Below are 17,879 nucleotides of genomic sequence, written 5' to 3'. Positions count from 1 at the left end.
TTTTTTTTTTTTTTTTTTTGGTACTAGGGATTGAACACAGGGGCATTCCACCTCTGAGCCATACCCCCAGCCTGATTTTATTTTTTACTTTGAAACAGAGTCTTGTAAGGTTGCTGAGGGCCTAGGTTGCTAAGACTGGTCTTCAACCTGTCAGTGCCAGGATTTTAACCCAGGCTAGTTTCTCAAACATGAGTAAACATCTGATCTTCTTATACAGCTTGTTAACTGAAACTGAGGGCCAGGCGTGGTGGCACACACTTGTAATCCCAGTACTTGGGAGGCTGAGACAGAAGGATCGTAGGTTCACAGCCAGCCTCAGCAACTTGTGAGAGGGCCAGCCCTCTGCAACTTAGTGAGACCCTGTTTCAAAATAAAGAATAAGCCGGGCGTGGTGGCGCACACTTGTAATCCCCGCGCTTGGGAGGCTGAGACAGGTGGATCACACAGGTTTGAAGCCAGCCTCAGCTACTTAGTGAGGCTCTCAGCAACTTAGTGAGACCCTGTTTCCAAATAAAAGTATAAAATAGGTCTGGGAGTAAAGCCTGAAGGTAAAAAGCCTCTGGGTTCCACCCCAGTACCACACACACACACACACACACAAAAAAAAAAAAAAAAAAAAAAATAGAAGAAAATCAGGCTGAGGGTATAGCTCAGAGATAGAATGTCCTTGGGTTCAATCCCCAGTATAACTAAAAAACAGAGAGAGAGAGAGAGAGAGAGAGAGAGAGAGAGAGAGAGAGAGAGAGAGCGCGCGCGCTGCCAGGCACAGTGATGCCCACCCATAACCCCAGTGACTCAGGAGGCTGAGGCAGGAGAATGGCAGGTTAGAGGCCAACTGCAGCAACTTAGCAAGACCCTGTCTTAAAAATAAAATAAAAAGGGTTGGGGATTTAGCTCAGTGGCGCAGTGTTTTGGCTTTAATTTCCAAGTCCCAGTAACCCAAAAGATAAACAAAAATCCTGAGTACTGGGCCCCACCCCCAGAATCCAGGGCTCAGGAGGCCCAGGGAGGCACCTGAGAAGCTATTTCTAAGGTGTGTCCAGGGGACTACAACTTCAGAAGCACCACATGAACCCCTGTCGAGTTCAAAGCTCCCGGCTGTGTCAGTTTTGGGTCCCGGCAGGCCCCAGCCACAGGCTTGTCACCAGAGTCCTGGCTTACCAGGTGGGTGGCCGGAGTTTCTTCTTTACACCCAGGTAGACTTTGAGACTCTTGATGGGCCACTCCTTCTCAGGCCGGTGACTCTGGGGTGCGAAGGACAGACGGGGCACCTGAGTGGGCCAGGGCAGGCATGGGGGCAGTTCCCTGGCTGGGCACCCCCTCTTTACACTCTCAACTCCCTCTGCAGGCTAGCACCTCCTCCAGAGAGCCTTCCTGCCAAAGCCCCCATGATCAAGATCCTGCCCTAAGCCCCTGGCTTCTCCCTACAGCAGCATCAGACAGTCAACCCTCAGTCCCTGGGGCGTGCAGGGCAGCAAATTCCAGTCCCACTCTGCTGCCCTGCGAAGTGGAGCACTGGCTGGCAGCACTGGCCTGGAGCGAGGGGCCTGGAGACCCGCTGTACGGCATCCTCAGCGCCACAGGCCTGTCCATCATTCCCCAGTCCTCCCTGCCCCATGGAGGCTCCAGGGTTGACAGTGTGAACACACAGCTTGAGGTTCAGCAGTTACCAGCTCTTGGGTTCCAGAAGGCTAATGACTCAAGCCAAAGCAGCCTGGCTGTTCAATAGACCAGAGGGAGCACTTCCCAATGGTCTAGGACAGGAAGCGAGAGACCGATGTACTGGGGAGGGGCACCAGGTCGCTGACACACTCACTCTGGCCCCGCCTCTGCATATGGGTCTGGGCTGGAGGGAGCAGGCTGGCTCAGAGGCAGAGGGATGGGAGCGATGACCACCATGGAAGGGCTGGCTTGGAGGTCGAGCTAATGAGCCTTGCTCCTGCCTTGGGGCCACTTGCTTGGAGCTGTCCCCTCACCAGGCACCCGTGGAGCCAAGAGAGGCACCGGGATGGGTGCCAGGGGAGGGGGTTCACTTACGACCGAAATCAGGGTCCAAGGCTGAGCTTCCCCACCTTGCTCCCCATCAGTGCTCCCAGACACCCCAGGCATGGTTCCTCAGCAGAAACAGAAAGATCTAGGACATAGCTGGGGGCTAGAAGTCTCCAGACTTGGTGGAGGTGGACTATATGATCTCACCATGGAAGGATGGGCTGTCTAGGGACCGGAGGAGATGTCTGTGCTGTCACAGGGCTGTGATTTGGAAGGGCCTGAGTAGGAACTTTCCAGGGACCAAGGGCCTGATGGGGCAGCCCCATGTCCTGTATAGACAGCACCTGAATGACAGTCGCCACATGGCCAAGAAGACTCAGACATCTACTCTTGGTCTAAAGATACTGGTGGGGCAGCTGTGAGCTCAGGCTTGATTGCTGGGCTTGGGGCATGTATGTTCTGCCCATCTCTGTTGGTAATCTATGTTCTGCCATCCCAGAGGCCTTGCTGGGACCCACAAGCACATTCTGGGAGGCAGATTCTCAGCTGAACCTGAGCAAGCGCCTCTTCCAGAAAGAAGTATCCTGCTAGGGATGTGCGACTCCAAGGAGGGGTGGCTGATCTCCCCTTCCCAGGGGTGTGTCAACCAGGGAGGCTGGAGAGGGCAGGCAGGGTTGTCCCAAAGCCTCTCGACCCCCTTAGCCTTTAGGTTCAATCAGTGGCAAAGACATTTTGATACCCTGGGACTCTCTCCAGAGTCAGAAAGACAGTGACTCCAAGGGTGATGGGACATGAGGGTCAGAGCCTTGATTCAAGCCTTGGGGGTCTCCATACTGGCTCTGTAACTTCTACACTAAGTCCCATTGGAAAATTCTAGAGCATCACACCATAGGGGACCCTATCTCGAGAGGAAGGGATTAAATGGTAACTACTGAGCCTGGACCACGGCCCCAGGGTGGGGGCCAGCGCAGACCAGCGAGGGGGCAGGAACCATGCCTGGAGAGAGCGGGAGCCTGGCTGCGTGCTTCCACTCCCACCCGCGGCTGCCTGGCAGCTGGCAGTCGGCCCACAGCTACTCACGGTCTCAGGGGCCCCGCTCCACGACCTCTGGCTCTGTTTGATAGAGGATCAGGATTATGGAAAAAGTCATCCCACATTAGAGCCAGGACAGTGTGTGCAGTGGTGTGTAGGAGATGTGTCGAGTATGTGCAGAAGATGGGGCTGCTAAGATAGAGTGGCCTGGGAGAGAGAGGGCTGGGAGGCCTATGAGCCAGGAAATGGCAAGGCAGGCCCGGGCCACAACCCACGGCTATCACCCTGTGGCGTGTTCTAGAGGCACCGTGAGAAGGCACAGACTAGAAACAGCGAGCGATATGCCGGCATCTAGGTGCCGGGGCCTAATGGGCCATAGGCACAGTGGCGTGGCCACCCAGGACCACAGAGGGGGCCCTGGGAGTGTCATTCGAAGACCCCAAGGAGGGCATACTGCCGCTTGCAGACCAGGGGACTTTGCGTATGGGTGTCTGAGCCCACTTAAGATACAGGTGCCATCACAGAGCAGGACCCTCGGTGCCACTTACCCGGACCTCCTTGTAGAGCCGCAGGCAGCTGCTGTTGAGGATGAAGTAGCGGTCGTGGAAGCCACCCGAGGGCAGCCCCAGACCCAGGAGGCTGCGGTCCTCGCGGAACTTCATCATGCCATGCTTGGTGTCGCCCACGCGGCTGGCTGGGGGAGGACTGGAGTGGGCACAGGCTGCGCCACCTCCCCCATAGACCCAGGGCCACGGGACCACGTGAAGGAACCATCCATCCTCCCCCGCCCCACAGGGCCACCCGTCCCTTGTCCCCTCTCCTGCCCCACAGTGGGTCACCGCCCCCACCAGCCCCACCTACCCAGGTAGAGCAGCACGGCCTCCATGGCCTGGTGCTTCTTCACCACCAGGTGGCTGTCTGTGCCCAGCCCGTGCAGGATGGGCAGCACCTTCTCCGCAAAGTGCAGGGGCCGCTCTGTGGGGAAGTCACGCCCACTGTCACTGGGACCACACGGCCTGATACCCCCCTACCCAGGGCCAGCAAGTGGGCACACATGCCCTGCACATCGACCGTCCACTCCCCCGTCCATCAGCACCAGGACAAACCACCATGGCGACCATCCTTCCCACCGCCAAGCTGCTGGCTTGATGCTCCTGGCTGTGATCAAACCAACCCCGTGGCCATCCCCTGTGTGTCCCCAGCAGGAAAAACAACAGCACTGCCACCAGCCAGGTCCCCAAGTCAGAAACATCCCCCTGTTCCCTCCGCCCTCGGCATGTTCAGTACTCTGCTCTGTCCCTCTCCACTGCTCCACCCTGGCCACATCACCAGCCTCTCCTTGGGCTCATACCAGGACGTCCAAAGTGGCCTCTGCCTGTGCTCCTGTCCCTGCCCGCTCCCCGCCCGGCAGCAAGCAGCACTCTTTGCTTGCACTGTCAAGCCCTCACGCCTGCCTCTGCCATCTGCGGCCACACCCCGAGCCATCTGCGGCCACACCCCGAGCCGTGGCCCTCACTGCTGTATCTCCTTGGGGCTGGGCCCCTGCCCCCCTCAGGGCGTTGGCCCGTGCTGTTCCCACTCTGTGGGAACACTCTCCCATCTCCACCACATACCCCTTGCTCCACATCTGGCCTAAGGAGTCCAAAGCCTGAGAGCCTGTGCTAAGCTCTAGTGACACGGGCCGCGTTATTCATTTCTCAGTACGATTGCAGGATTATGTCTTCATCCCAAACCAGACTGATCCCCACAAAACCAGGCTGAGCCCCACAAGGGCAGAGATGGTATCTCTGGCTCCTCAGCCCAGTGCCTGGCTCTTAACAAATAACAGTAAAACACAGGAACCTCCACCGATACCCAAACCACCCCTCACCATGAAAGGCCTCAATCACCCCTCACCACCATCAGTCACCCTGCCTGTACACCAACATCATTGCCACATCCCACCCAGTAAGCATGCTCACCGTCACCCCCTTCACCACCAAGCGTGTGTCACCCCACAATCTCACTATCACCTCTGAAGCAACACCATTCTCACGGACACCCAAGAAAACCTCTCCACGGTTGACGTTATCTACCCCCAACTGTCCCTCCTCTCAGCCACATACAGCCATCACCTCAACCCCTGCCAGGTCCCTGTCACCGCCATCATAGATACCAGAGTTTGCATCAGCGTAAGAGCAACAGGTGTCATGCCAAACCCTGTTCACTGCCACAGTCCCCACACAGCAGGAGGACAGCACAGAACAGGGCTGTCCCAGACGGGGACAGGCCATATGCAGCACCGGTCCTAGCATCACCCACCTGCCTCCTCCTTCTCGTTGACCTCAAAGCAAGTCCAGTAGTCCTTCTCCCTGACGCCTACATTCCGGCGGTCCAGGATCTCCAGGGTAAGCTCCTCCGCTGTCATGGATGCCGGGATCTAAGGCAACCAGAGACAAGCTCAGCCTACCCTGGCCCGGCCTCTGCTCTGCCACAACCGTGCTGAGTGATTCACCCCCACCACCCCCTCAGTGTCTTCCAAGTCCTGGGATCCAGAAGGGTGTCTCTGAGAGTCCTGATGAGCAGGAGAAAAGATGGGCCCAGCACCAACCAGACCCAGACCTAAACTGAGCTCTTTGGGATGGAAGCCCCACTCCCCTGGCCATCTGGGCCTGCCCCGTGGCCGCCTGGTCCCCAGCCCCCACCTTGACATGCTGCTCAGTTTCCGCCTTCTTCTCCTCCAGGTACACCGTGCAGATGAAGTCACCGGCATGCTGCGGGGAGAGAAGGTTCAGCTGGAGGTCTGGGGAGCAGGTGCGGGTGGCCAGCCCAAGCCCCCACCCAGGTCCCAGCCTCCACCTGGGTCCCACTGGCAGTGCCGGCCACTCGCATCTTCACGATGGCAGTGACCTCTTCCCGCTGCTTCCTCAGCTCCTCCTCATCCACCTGGGAAAGAGAGAAGGGAAGATGGCCACTGTCTCCTGGGAGAGGGTCGCCTTGCCCTTCCCTGCCCACCAGCTAGGGACTCACACTGAATACCACCACATAGTGGTTAATGAGGTCTTCCACCACCCGGCCAGCCTTGTAGTCCTGCCCATCTGTCTGGAACAGTGTGGGCCCAAACACAATAGCCAGGTTGTGCGTGTTCATCTGGTTTGTGTCGGAGAAGCACTGGACACTGGAAGGGGAGAAGGGAGGCTGTGACTGAGGAGTCCCTCCCAGAGCTTCCCCATCCCAGCTTCCCCGTTCTCAGCAGGTCCCATACTGGCCACCAGAATGAGGCCAAGGAAGGCTTGGGTCAGATGGACCCCTAGCTAAGGATAGAGGGGACATGTCTTGGGTCCTGGCAAGGAGTAGGGCTGGGAAGGGGGAAGATCTGGCTGAGGTATCCTGAAAAATCCTCTCCCTTCCTATAGGAAGTAAGGCGGGAGAGCAAACATTGGAGGTGAAGGCAGATCAGTACTCAGTCCTCAGGCCTACCTGGCTCCCAGGGGAGGGCAGCCAGCCAGGTTGGGAGTAAAGGAGTCTTCTCCATCCCATCCCCCCAGAGCCTCGCAGGGGTCTGGTCCCTCACCAGTACAGGTGGCTGATCAGGGCCTTCACCGTGGCTCTGTTGACAGGGGGCAGATGCACCAGGAGCTCTCGGTACCTGGAGACTTTCTCCTCCTCATCCTCAATCTCTGGGTAGAGAAAGATGGATCGGGTCAAAATCCCAGTAGCCACCTCCCCATCCCACCTTCTCATCCTGGTGACGGCCCTCCCTGCACCCTGCAAGTGCAGGCCAGTCGTCCTCAAGAATAAGAAATTCTCTGCCTCCCAGGGACAGGGATCAGTACAGTGACCACAGAAACAAGAAGCAGGGGAGGAAGGGAGGCTGGAGCTGTCAGCAGGGACATGCCTAGTCCAAGTACACGATGGGGTGGGGAGGAAAGCTAGAGAGAGACGCGAGCACAGCTGGGTGTGGGCTGCAGGGCCCACCTGAGGCCTCCAGCCAGGCGAGGCGCTGGGCCCTAGTGAAGAGCCCGTCAGGCAAGTCACGCAGGAAGCGTTTGAGAGCAGAGGACACATCGTCCACGTGCTGCTCGCCCTCCTTGAGATGCACAGAGCGCGCGTCTTGCCGCAGGCTCTCCAGCAGCCGCAGCGTCTTCGATGTCTGTCCACACTTGCGGTAGATGCCCTCAGAGGTGAGGCCTGGGGAGGGGCGGGGCCATGGGGCTACTTTCAGAGGGCTCCTGGGCACCAGGGCCGGGTATCAGAGAGGGGCGAGGTCTGAGCCTTATAGGGGAGGGGCCTGGGTCTAGGGGCGGGGCTCACCGCACTGCGTGATATAGTCCACACAGCGGTACACGATCACAGGGATGTCCGAGTCCCCAAGCTGCTGCTCAGACAGTGTGTCCCCCAAGCTGGCTGCTGCTTTCTGGATGGCCCCCAGCCAACCTGTGAAATCCAGCCGCCGCTCCCCCTGGATGTACAGTGTCCTGGACCAGGGACAGTCCAGTCACTGCTCCATTCTTGTCTGTCCCCATTTGGCCTCTTCCCAGGCCTATCAGACTGCCCCAGGCTTCTCAGAGCCCCTCAGGGAAGCCATAACTCACCTCCTCCGCTCCACCAACACCAGCACCTGGTTCTCACTGTCCCCTTGGATGGCTGCGGAAGGGCCAGGCAAGGTGAGGTCCAGGCCTTGGTCATGATGCCCAACCCGCTCCCTCCTGAGGCTCTCTGGGCAGCCCTCCAAGATCCACCCATCGACCTAGAGGGTCACTAAGATGCACCCCAAGGGCAGGGGAAGGCAAGCTGGCTCCTTGGCTCCTTCTGGCCAGGCCAGGATAGAATTCAGACTTCCAGACAGACTGGGGGCCTAGGAGCCGGGATAGTGAGCCCTGGAGGTGAGTCCAGGCCTGGGGCCACGCACAGAGCTCTTGTAGTTTCCGGAGCTGCAGTGGTTCATCGCTGGGACCCTCTGGGAAGACAGTGCGGAGTTCAGAGCCGGTGAGGGCGAACCAGCCCTCCTGGGCTCGCTGGAGGCTCAGGCCAGCTTTGTAGGGTAGACGGCCGAGCCGCTCAAAATCCCGGGCCAGCAGGTCCTCTGCCAGGGGAGGCACGAATGCCTGGTGGGGAGGTGGCAGGAGGAAACTACATCAGCCAGCAGCACTGCCTTCCCGGGATGACTCCTGGGCAAGGGCCTCTTCCCACCTCACTGCTTCCTCTCCTCTTCCCCAGGGCAAAACCCAGCACAGTGGCCGAGCTTTGCTGTCACGTCCTACTGCACATCCACCCTGATGTGTCCTGTTTCGGAAGCCTTCCCTGACACCATCAGGGATGTCCCTTCTCTGGGCCCCTACAGCACCAAAGCATTCTGTAGTCACACTGACTACACCATGGTCTCAACTGGCCTGTCTCCCCCACCTACGTGGGCGCTGCTGAAGAGCCAGGACCAAGACTGGCTCACAGGGTGCCTGGGCTCTGAGCACTGATCCTCGGGAGGCCCAGCAACAGAACAAGCAAACGACAAAGTCCTGGGCTCTCACAACCCAGGACCTGGCTCTAGTCTCCAGGAGAGAGCTCTGCTCTGCCTACCTCCAAAGACAGCAGCCCCCTAAGACGGCTCCCACCCTGCCTCCATTGGACACTGTCCACTCCCCCGGCCCACCTTGGCAATGCACTTGACCCACTCGTGAGCCAGCTCTGCACTCTCCAGCCCGAACAGGTACAGCCGCTCCCCTTCTGTGTACACCTCAAAGGTGTGCTCGAAGCTGCAAACACACAGACCAGGGCTCACACAACTTGCCCAGACCCATCCCTGTCACCTGCCACTCTCCACCCCCAGGGGTTAATAGGAAAGCCTTGGGCTGAAGCCGCAGAAGACCCAAGTCAGCACTCACGCAGACCTGGTTTGCTGTGTTACCCTGGGGAGGTCCTGCCCTTCTCTGGGCTGATTTCCCTGTCTCCCCAGTCAGAAGTTGGACTGCACAGGGGTGACTCTGGCCAGGGGTGCTCACCCATGCGTGTCGGGAGGGGGCACTGCCAGGCACACAATCTCGCTGGCCCGAATCTCCCCGTTGGGTGTCACTGCCCGCTCATTCTCATAGTAGCTCAGCACCCCGTCACTAAGAACACACCAGCGTCGGCTGAACTCTGGGGAGAAGTTGGGCAGATGAGCCTTGAGGGATTCTCCCATCTCCATACCCTCCCTGGACCCCTAAGCCCGCATGGCAAAGTCATCGCTCACCATTCTTCCGGTCCACTCCTCTCTCTACAGCCTCGCCACCCCCCACCCAGCCCACACCTTCTTTTCCCAGGCCTGTGCGGTGGCCTCCTCATTGGTCTCCTGGCCTCTTTTAAAGCCCAAGAATGATCTAAACCGGCCAAAACCATTCCCTGGCTGTCCCTTGCCCTCAGAACAGTCTGTGCCCTTAGGGTGGTATTCAAGGCCCTGCCCCTGCCCACCTCACTGACCAATCTCAGCTGTGCCACCCTGATCCCTCCACATACAACCCAGAGGCCAGCTCTGTGCCCTATGCCCTAGCCTCCTTTGCCAGAAGCACCCATCACTCCATACCCTGCCTCCTCTTATATCTGAGGAGACAACAAGATCCCATAAAGGAAACACAAATGGGAACGTAGACCAGGAGAGGTAGTGGAAAAAACAGAAAGTCAAGGCCACGCAGGCTCGTACAGTTCACAGCACTGGACTTCACAGTGGCTCAGAGCTTCCTGGCACCCAGGGCAACAAGGATGACTCAGACAGTTACATAAATGATACTGTCAGGAAGAGGGAGGTAGACTGGGGCAGTGAGGTCGGGAAGGGCAGAGAGGCCCAAGGAAATGCCTTTGGGATTTGGAGGGCTTCATCCCAGGCCCTCACGCAGCGGCCGAGGGGTGACAGCATCAGTCTCAACGTTCCTGCAGCAGACTCTCTCTCATTCTGCCTACAAGGGCCCACCATTTTTGCCCACTGAGGGCGAGGTATGCGCAAGCCGGTTCCTGGGGAGGAGCTTCCCTAAGAAGCTCGGCACTGCCATAGTTCCCCTTCATTCTGCAAACATGTGCCAAGTGCCCACTGGGTGCTGGGCACTGCCCAGGCACGGGGGATACAATGGTGCCATGATCAGTGCTAGATGAGCGGTACAAAGAGAAAGCAGGACCAAGTGAGAGATGGAGGCATACTGTTTTAGATGAGGGTCAGGGATGGCGTGTCTGCAGGAGTGACATTCATTCGTTTCATGGAACTAGGGATTGAATCCAGCATCTTGCACGTGCTATGCAAGCACTGAGCTACATCCCCAGCCCTTTTATTTTTTATTAGAGACAGGGTCTCACTAAGTTGCTGAGACTGGCCTCAATCCTCCTGCCTCAGTCTGCCGAGTAGCCGGGTTACAGGCATGTGCCACTGTGCCCAGCTAGAAATGACATTTAAACTGAGATCTAAAGTGCCTGACCATGCGGACATTTGAGAAAAGCATTTAAGGAAGAGGGAACAGAAAACGCAAAGGTCCTGGTGGCCATAGATCCGGCACATCTGAGAAAAGGCAAGGAGGCCAGGAGAGCTGGGGCAGGCGGCACAAGGGGAGAGGGGTCCGCGAGGGAAGAGGGTGGTGCAGCTGGCTGCGCAGGTTCTTATGGGATGTGGGTTGAATTCAGAATCTAGGACTAAGTGGAAGAAGAGATCAGAGAAGAGCTTCAAGTTTAGTCCTCAAACTCCCTACTATCCAGACTCCAAATCCCAGGTGCCCAGCAGAGCCACCCAACAGAGGCCGAGTGCAGACTTCTTTAGTCTAAAGGAAACTGGCCAGGACCTGCTCTGCAGTGCCACACCCCGCCCCCACCCTCCATCAGCCCACCTACAAAGCACCTCTTCTGCACCAGAGTCCACATGCAGGAAGCCTTCCAGGTGACCGCCACCGTCCATGTGGCACCCTCGTGGGTCCACCGGACTGGCCAGCCCTGGTTTCCCTGTCCCTGAAGCCATGGCAGAATCCCCTGGGCCAGGGTGGCTGTGGCGCAGCACCCACCTTCCCGGGCACGGCGGTCCTGCAGCAGCTTGCCAGCGGAAGCAGTCTTGTAGAGGAAGCCGCTGTGGCTCACGGCTGGCAAGATGACCGAGTAGTGCTTTTCCAGGGGCTTCATGGAGTCCAGGCGAGGGACCTCTTTAGAGCGAAGTGGGGGAGAATGGCTGGTCATAATGACCATCTAGGAAGGTGTCCTCACTTTAACCCCACCCCCGACTGGGCACCCAGGCTCACATCCAAGTCCCAGCCCCGCTGATCAGCGCCCTCAGGCTCCCACACCCACCTGGGGTTTTGGACAAACTATTCCTCTCCTCTGCCCTGCTATGGGAATTCCACTCCACGGCGAGGCCCAGCTGCAGTGCCCACCCTCCCAGGAAGCCTTCCCAACTCCCAGCCCACCTCGGGCTCCCTGGCAGAGGCAGGAGGCCAGGCACACTAGAATGAGGGTGGCTTGAGGCCAACTCAATAACAATCCCTAGAGAGACATTTGTCCCAGGCAGCATGAAGCAGCCTGGCTGCAGCCCTGCTCCCTGGGGTCAGCAACAGCGGCTGGGGGGGGGGGGGTCTGTGGTTCTCCCATATCCCCCATCGGCCCAAGCAGCTGGGTGGTCTCCTGTGCCTTCCTGGACACCTGGGTTTTCTCCAACCCGGCACACCCCACCCACCAGTGGCCCAGAGCCCAGAGTTGGGCTCCACCCTGAGTCCTGGGCTGTGGCCCCGGAGACCAGGCTTGGAGCAGGACCAACGCCGCTCACCCTCCGCCCCCCTCCTCACCGACCCGGGGACTAGGAGCCAAGTGGGACCCAAGCCACGTCTGTGATTAGGCTCCACCCAGACAGAGTAGTGGGCAGGGCTGCAATTGCCATGGTAGTCACACACACACACACACACACACACACACACACACACACACACACACACACACACGTGCACAACTGCCCCTACACAGCAACACAGACACACTACGTGTACAAACCCAAAGCCCTCAACATCCCCCAGTGTAAGGAAACAGAGATCCACCTTCCCACATACCCCAGTGCACACAACCCGGCACACAAAAGCCACCCAAGGGTCCCACACTGCAAGTCAGCAAGGGGCACACAGAGGCAGAAAGGGACAGATACATGCAGCACAAGTGTACACTGACACACGAACCCAAACACCCCAGATGGCTTAAAAGTGGCCTATGAACCAAGGTGGAGCCTCAGCCAGCTCCAGGGACCTCTGTTCCCCGAGGGGTACAGTCCCACCCACCACCTACCTGTGGTCTGATTGTTCCGAAGGAATTCCATCTGCAGTGTCTGCCCAGCCTGCTCGGCGAGAGCCAGGGGGGTGGGGGCCTCAGGGTCCCCTGAGAAGCAGCTGACCCCAGCCCCACAGCCCAGGAGCGCCTGCGTCTCCGCCAGGTCTGTGGTGGTGACTGCAGCACACAGGGCCTGGGGAGACGGAGGGGAAGGTGAGCCAAGCACAAGTGGGGGCCAGCGGGGATGGGGCTGTCAGGGTAAGGAAGAGGTAGGAGTCACCCAGGTCAGGGTGGCTCGGCTTCAGACTGAAGCGGACAGTGGGGGGACAGAGAAGAGGAGAGGTCATCAGTGGGGCCAGGAGTGGAGGTGGGGGTCCCAGCTGCCCAGGCCTCACCCTGCGGCGGCCCCTGGACACAGGGACACAGCTGCCGTGAGCCCTCGGAGGATCTGAAGCTCCTTCTGCCTTGCGGAGGGGGGCTTTGTAGCTAATTCCTCCCACATTTGAATTCCTCTCTGCCTGCCCAGCCCTTCCAGCCAATGGGAGCTGCGCCCTCCTGGCTTACAGGCCAGACTGGGTTGGGCCAAGGGCAGGACGCCTGGGTCCCTGGGAGGTGGAGGCCTGGCTCCCTTGAGCCTGCAGGGATCAAGCTCTTAGGGGGAGGGGCTGAGGGCCAACCCGAGGTCACAAATGGCATCCCCCTGTCTCTGAACAAGCCGCCTCCCACCCAGGCCAAGCCAGATCAGGATCCAGGCTTGGCTCCCAGCCTGTCAGGGCCTGGGGCCCACATGGGGCCTCCTCTTGAGCGGGGTGTGGATAGGGTGGGTCGGCTCAGTCCAGCTGTTTTTCATGAGCCTGACAGGAAATAGCATCCCCATCAAGTTCACTCCTTTTGGCAGGATTCAGAGAGAACAGGACGGGGTGCAGGAGACAGAGGAATCGGGAGGGAGATGCTAGGGATATGGTGCTGGCCCGAGAGTCAGGCCTAGCTCCTCCCGCATTGCCGTAACTTTCCTTAGATGAAGTCCTGCCACCCTCTGGGTCTCAGTTTCCCCATATGCCAACTCAGGACTCAGAGCTGGTAGAAGAGATGGATTGATTGAAGGGGAGGAACATGGCTACAGGGAGAAAGCAGATGGCCTCACGGGCCGACAGTGAGGGAAAGGGGCAGGCTCCAGAGCCCTAGAGATGCAGCGCCCTGACCTTGTCCAGCTCCTCCTGGTTGCCAAAGAGTGGGTGGTAGCGGCGGTACTTGCCCTCCCTGTACTTGGCCTCCAGGTGGTGCCGCCGGGCGCCAGGGCTACTGCTGGGCTGCAGGGCCTCGCTGGGGGGCACGTTGGCTGCCCAGAAGCGGTTCCCAGCACCATTGCCCAGCTGTAAGAAGAGCTGTGGGTATGGCCAAGAGGTCAGAAGGAGAACCAACAGCCAGGGTTTCTGGAGAGCCAGGCCACCCACCCATCTCCCAGGAGGGAACGTGAGGGCAGCCTAGCCTGCTGGGGGCCGCAGGGCTCCCCCACCCCAATCCTAAGCTCCATGTCTAGTTCTTTAGCTCAGGGACAAAATGAGAGCAGAGATAGCCATCTGACAGGTGGATGCCTCAGGCCCTGAGCCTGGTCCCTGGGGGCGTTGCCATTGCCCCACCCAGCCCCACATCTGGAACTCTGCATTCCTGAGGCTGTCACAGCTGGGGTTGGGGCTGTAGTGGGGTCTGTCAGCCAATGGGATGGGCAGGAGCTTGGGAAACATCTCCGGTCCTGACACGCCTCTCTGGGCAAGAGGGTGGGGTGGATTATAGGAGTGAGCAGGGTCCAGCTCATTCCACAGGCACTTCCTGAGTTCCGTCTGTCAGGTCCTATGTGGGATGCCGAAGGCACAGCAGAGAACAAAGCAAAAACAGGCCCTGCTGCTGCCGACTCACTCTAGCAAGTTATTTTCTCAGTGTCCGCATCTGTGTATTGCCATCTAAATCCTAACTCACAGGATTGTTTTAAAAGTCAATTAACAAATGCAAAGTCATTATGTGCCAAAAACAGTGTGCACACAGGAAATGGAGCGACACCCAAATTGCTCTGGAGTCTCCCCCTTGGCTGGGCTGTCAGGGATGCCCTACATGGTAAACCTCTGGGTCCAGCATCCGGCTGCAGGTTCTCCACTTCAAGTACCCCACGTATGGGTACCAGGGAAACTCAAGGGCACAGGTATAAATGCACAGGTGCGTGTGCACCCAAAGCATGCATAGGAGGTAGAGGCTGGGGGGTACTGAAGATGGAGAACACCTCGAGTCAGCCAGGAAGCGAATGGAAAGGGGCTGGCCTGGGTGGATTTGCCGGGTAATCTCAGGGGGACTATAGCCCTGTCCGGGACCTTGGTTTCCACATATCTACAACAGGATGACAGCTGAACTAGATCAAGGATCAGCAAATTCTCTAAAAGGTCAAATAGTAATGGTTTATGTTCTACAGAACATGTACAGTCTCTGTTACATCTTTTTTTATACATATATATATATATATATATATATATATATATATATCCCTTTGAAACTCTAAAAACATTCTTAGCTCACTGACCAGTTTGCTGGCTTTGTCAAAAGTCGGCTTTTCCAAAAACTTCACCCACTAGACTATCACAGAGGTCTCCCTAACTCCAAGATGCTGGCGTCAGTGAGGGGGGGGGAGGGGGCTGGGAGACCCAGGCAGCAGCTGGGAGGAGCAAACCCCAAGCACATTCTAGTGTTCTAGTATTCTAACAGGGGCGTTCCCCACCTCGATGAGTGTTTCCGTCCACACCTTCCTGTCCATCTTCAGGCTCCGTACCTTGGAGACGCCAGCACCCAGCCCACGGTGCTCCCCTGGAGACAGAGGATCCCCACACTTGGTCACCCGGGCCCTTCCCTTCGGATGCACACTCACCCACCTTATGCCCATCCAGGGCACCCAGGACTGTTACTCCACTTCCAGCACGGCTCTGGAATCTGGCCATGCACTCCTGTTCCCCACTCCAGAGCACTAAGCCTTGCACCCCTGGCTGGAGTTCCTGTGGTAGCCCCTACCCACAACATGCCAGACTCCCACAGCCACACTGCCCCCCCAAGACCACTTTCCACTCAGCCCTGCCAGAATGATCATTTTAAAATGCAAATTTTCAGGCCGGGCCAGTACACCCATGCTTGTGATCCTAGTACTTGGAAGGCTGAGACAGGATGGTTCGCAGACAGCCTCAGCTACTTAGTAAAGCTCTCAACAACTTAGTGAGACCTTGTTTCAAAAGTAAAGAATAAAAAATATTGCTCAGGGTGTAGCTTAGAGGTAGAATGCTCCTGGGTTCAATCCCCAGTACCCCTGCAAAAATGCCAATCTCTGCTTTTTACCCTTCTGTGGCTGCCTACAATTCAATCTAAATTTAGTCCTACCTGCTTCCCCTACAACCCCATCTTTCTGCCTGGAATCTCATCCCCATCTCCCCGTGGCTGCTCCTTCCTGTCACTCAGATCTCAGCTGACGTGTCACCTCCTCAGAGAGGAATTCTGGGACAAACAGTACATTCTCTTCTAGCATTTGCATTCCAGATACTTCTATTGGTCCATGTGCTTTCCTCCTGTCCTGGCTGGAATGTCGGCTGCATACAAGCTCCCTGAGAGCCCTGCTTGTTGGCTCCAGAGCCCAAAACAAAGTCTAGCACACAGTAAGCACCTAATAAATCTCTGTGAAATGGAAGGAGAGGGAAGAGGTTGGAGCTAGAGGGAATAAGGCTTTGCTCAGCTGTAGATACCCCGAGGGACCATGGAGCGGGAGGAGAACTGGCACTCAGAGTGCCCAGCTCTGGCCATGGCCTGCTCCCTGAGCAACCTTGAAGCATCTGCCCTTTGCCCTCCAACCGGCCTCACACCTCCAAGAGTATGTGCCTTTCTCACCTGGTCTCCAGCCAGATCATCACTTTCCTGCACCCTGCCTTCATGGCCCCACGCCCCTAGACATTTGCTCGAGAAGTCCCACAGGCCTGGGGGTTCTTCCCCGAGCCCAGCACTTTGCCACACCTGTCCCTCTCCCTGAACCCCAACTCGGAGGACCCCCCACTTCAGCCTCCCATGGCCACCCCCTGGCCACTGTCAGCTCCCAAGAGGGCCCGATCCCCAGCACGCTGCACAGTGCCTGACACGTGGCAGCCCCTTAGTAACTTCAGTGAAGAGATAAATGCATCCTGGCTCCTCCTTTCATTTTTATAACACAGATCTCGAGGGCTCATCGCTTCCCCAGGCCAGGCCTCCTCCTCTCCCTCCTGCATCCTGCAGCAGCCTCCTCACTGGTCTCCAATTTCAGCTTCCACCCACCAGCTAGAATCTGACTCACAAATCTAACCACATTCCTGGGCCCCCTGCCTCCATCCCCCTCTAGACAAAAGACCAGCTCTTCCCTCCGCAGGCAGAGCTCTGCTAGGCCTGACCTCCCCCTCTTCTCTCCCCCATTCTTCCTACAGCACAGGGACATCAGACCCCAACAGGCATGGGCTTCCATCCAGTTTCACCTAATTGCCAGGTAACCTTCAACAACCCATTCTCCTTCTCTGTGCCTGTGTCTTCTGTAACTGAACCCTTGCCTTGCAGTGTAACCCTGGTGGGAAGGGCCTGGCACGCAGAAGGAAGGTCCAAGTGGCTCCGGCCCCTCCTGCCACACAGGCCACCCGCCACCTGACTCACCAGCCCGGGCTGCATCTGCTTGGAGTCCCCAACACACACACACACACACACACACACACACACACACACACACACACACCTGCACAGCGCTTGCAGATGACCACGCAGAGGTTGATGGAGGCCCAGTCAGGCTGGGCAGCCCCGCAGTCGGCACAGAACCTGTTTGGGGCTGCAGCCCAGATGCGCTCGGCCACCTCCGAGGTGGACAGGGCCTCGGCGATGGCTCCCTGCATGGCCTCTAGCCACTGGTCCTTCTCTAGCTCTGAGTCGGCAGAGAAGCTGGGGACACAGAAGTAAGAGGCCGGTGGGAAAGGGCCCAGGGGTACTCGGGGCAGCACAAGGGAGCACGGCATGAGGGGGGCAGAACCAGGCTTTGGGAACTCGTAGAAAAGGGAGGTATCCTTGAGCCTGGTGGGCAAAGTGGGATGGACATGGACAAAAACTGTCAAGCTGAGCTACATATGAGGATGGGAGCCAGGGGGGCTCTGCCCAGAGTTGGAAAGAAATGATTCCTGGACAAATGAGAAGGGCTGAGCCAGGCAGAGGGGTGGAAGGGCATTCTAGGCAGAGGGAAGAGCATGTGCAGAGGCAGGGTGGCACACGAGCATTCCAGGACCTATGAGCAGGAGGGCAGGCTGGAGGAGAAGGCCAGGCCTGTGCCAGGCAGAGGAAGTCAAAGCACGCCCTGAGCACAGTGGGTGGAAAGAAAGGAAAGGTACAGAGACATCCTAGAAAGAATACTGCCATCCCCATCTTCAACCTGCTTCCTATCACAGCCCCGTGACCCCGCTCCACAAAGAACTCCATTGGCCCAACACACGCAGACACCCGGAGCCCGGCCACGCCATTTCCTGTTCTTTAGGGCGGGAAGCCCTGGAGGGACAATACTTGGATTTTCCCTACTGCTACCACCACCTCGGGCCACACATGTA

At 57.9% G+C, this 17,879-nt stretch overlaps 1 protein-coding gene across 2 annotated transcripts in view; it reads right to left on the bottom strand.

The window, feature by feature from the left end:
• The window catches only part of ARAP1 (ArfGAP with RhoGAP domain, ankyrin repeat and PH domain 1), a gene marked incomplete at both ends in the record, with an annotated part of 34,480 nt that overhangs the window by 2,481 nt on the left and 14,120 nt on the right, over nt 1-17,879 (bottom strand). For both annotated transcript variants that reach the window (XM_080711527.1, XM_080711526.1), the window contains 20 exons: nt 1,162-1,244; nt 3,070-3,102; nt 3,570-3,715; nt 3,883-3,996; nt 5,323-5,440; nt 5,706-5,774; nt 5,860-5,946; nt 6,031-6,178; nt 6,575-6,680; nt 6,979-7,191; nt 7,315-7,478; nt 7,596-7,647; nt 7,913-8,108; nt 8,651-8,753; nt 9,000-9,135; nt 11,013-11,147; nt 12,271-12,445; nt 13,455-13,637; nt 15,017-15,102; nt 17,027-17,226. In XM_080711527.1, the coding sequence (XP_080567653.1) occupies nt 1,162-1,244; nt 3,070-3,102; nt 3,570-3,715; nt 3,883-3,996; nt 5,323-5,440; nt 5,706-5,774; nt 5,860-5,946; nt 6,031-6,178; nt 6,575-6,680; nt 6,979-7,191; nt 7,315-7,478; nt 7,596-7,647; nt 7,913-8,108; nt 8,651-8,753; nt 9,000-9,135; nt 11,013-11,147; nt 12,271-12,445; nt 13,455-13,637; nt 15,017-15,102; nt 17,027-17,226 (2,547 nt within the window). The remainder of the gene's footprint in view (nt 1-1,161; nt 1,245-3,069; nt 3,103-3,569; nt 3,716-3,882; nt 3,997-5,322; nt 5,441-5,705; nt 5,775-5,859; nt 5,947-6,030; nt 6,179-6,574; nt 6,681-6,978; nt 7,192-7,314; nt 7,479-7,595; nt 7,648-7,912; nt 8,109-8,650; nt 8,754-8,999; nt 9,136-11,012; nt 11,148-12,270; nt 12,446-13,454; nt 13,638-15,016; nt 15,103-17,026; nt 17,227-17,879) is intronic.

This window comes from Muscardinus avellanarius (genome assembly GCF_963383645.1).
Source record: "Muscardinus avellanarius genome assembly, chromosome: 1".
NCBI classification, from domain to species: domain Eukaryota; kingdom Metazoa; phylum Chordata; class Mammalia; order Rodentia; family Gliridae; genus Muscardinus; species Muscardinus avellanarius.
The sequence above is the reverse complement of the archived record's forward strand: the minus strand, read 5'-3'. Positions and strand labels throughout refer to the sequence as shown.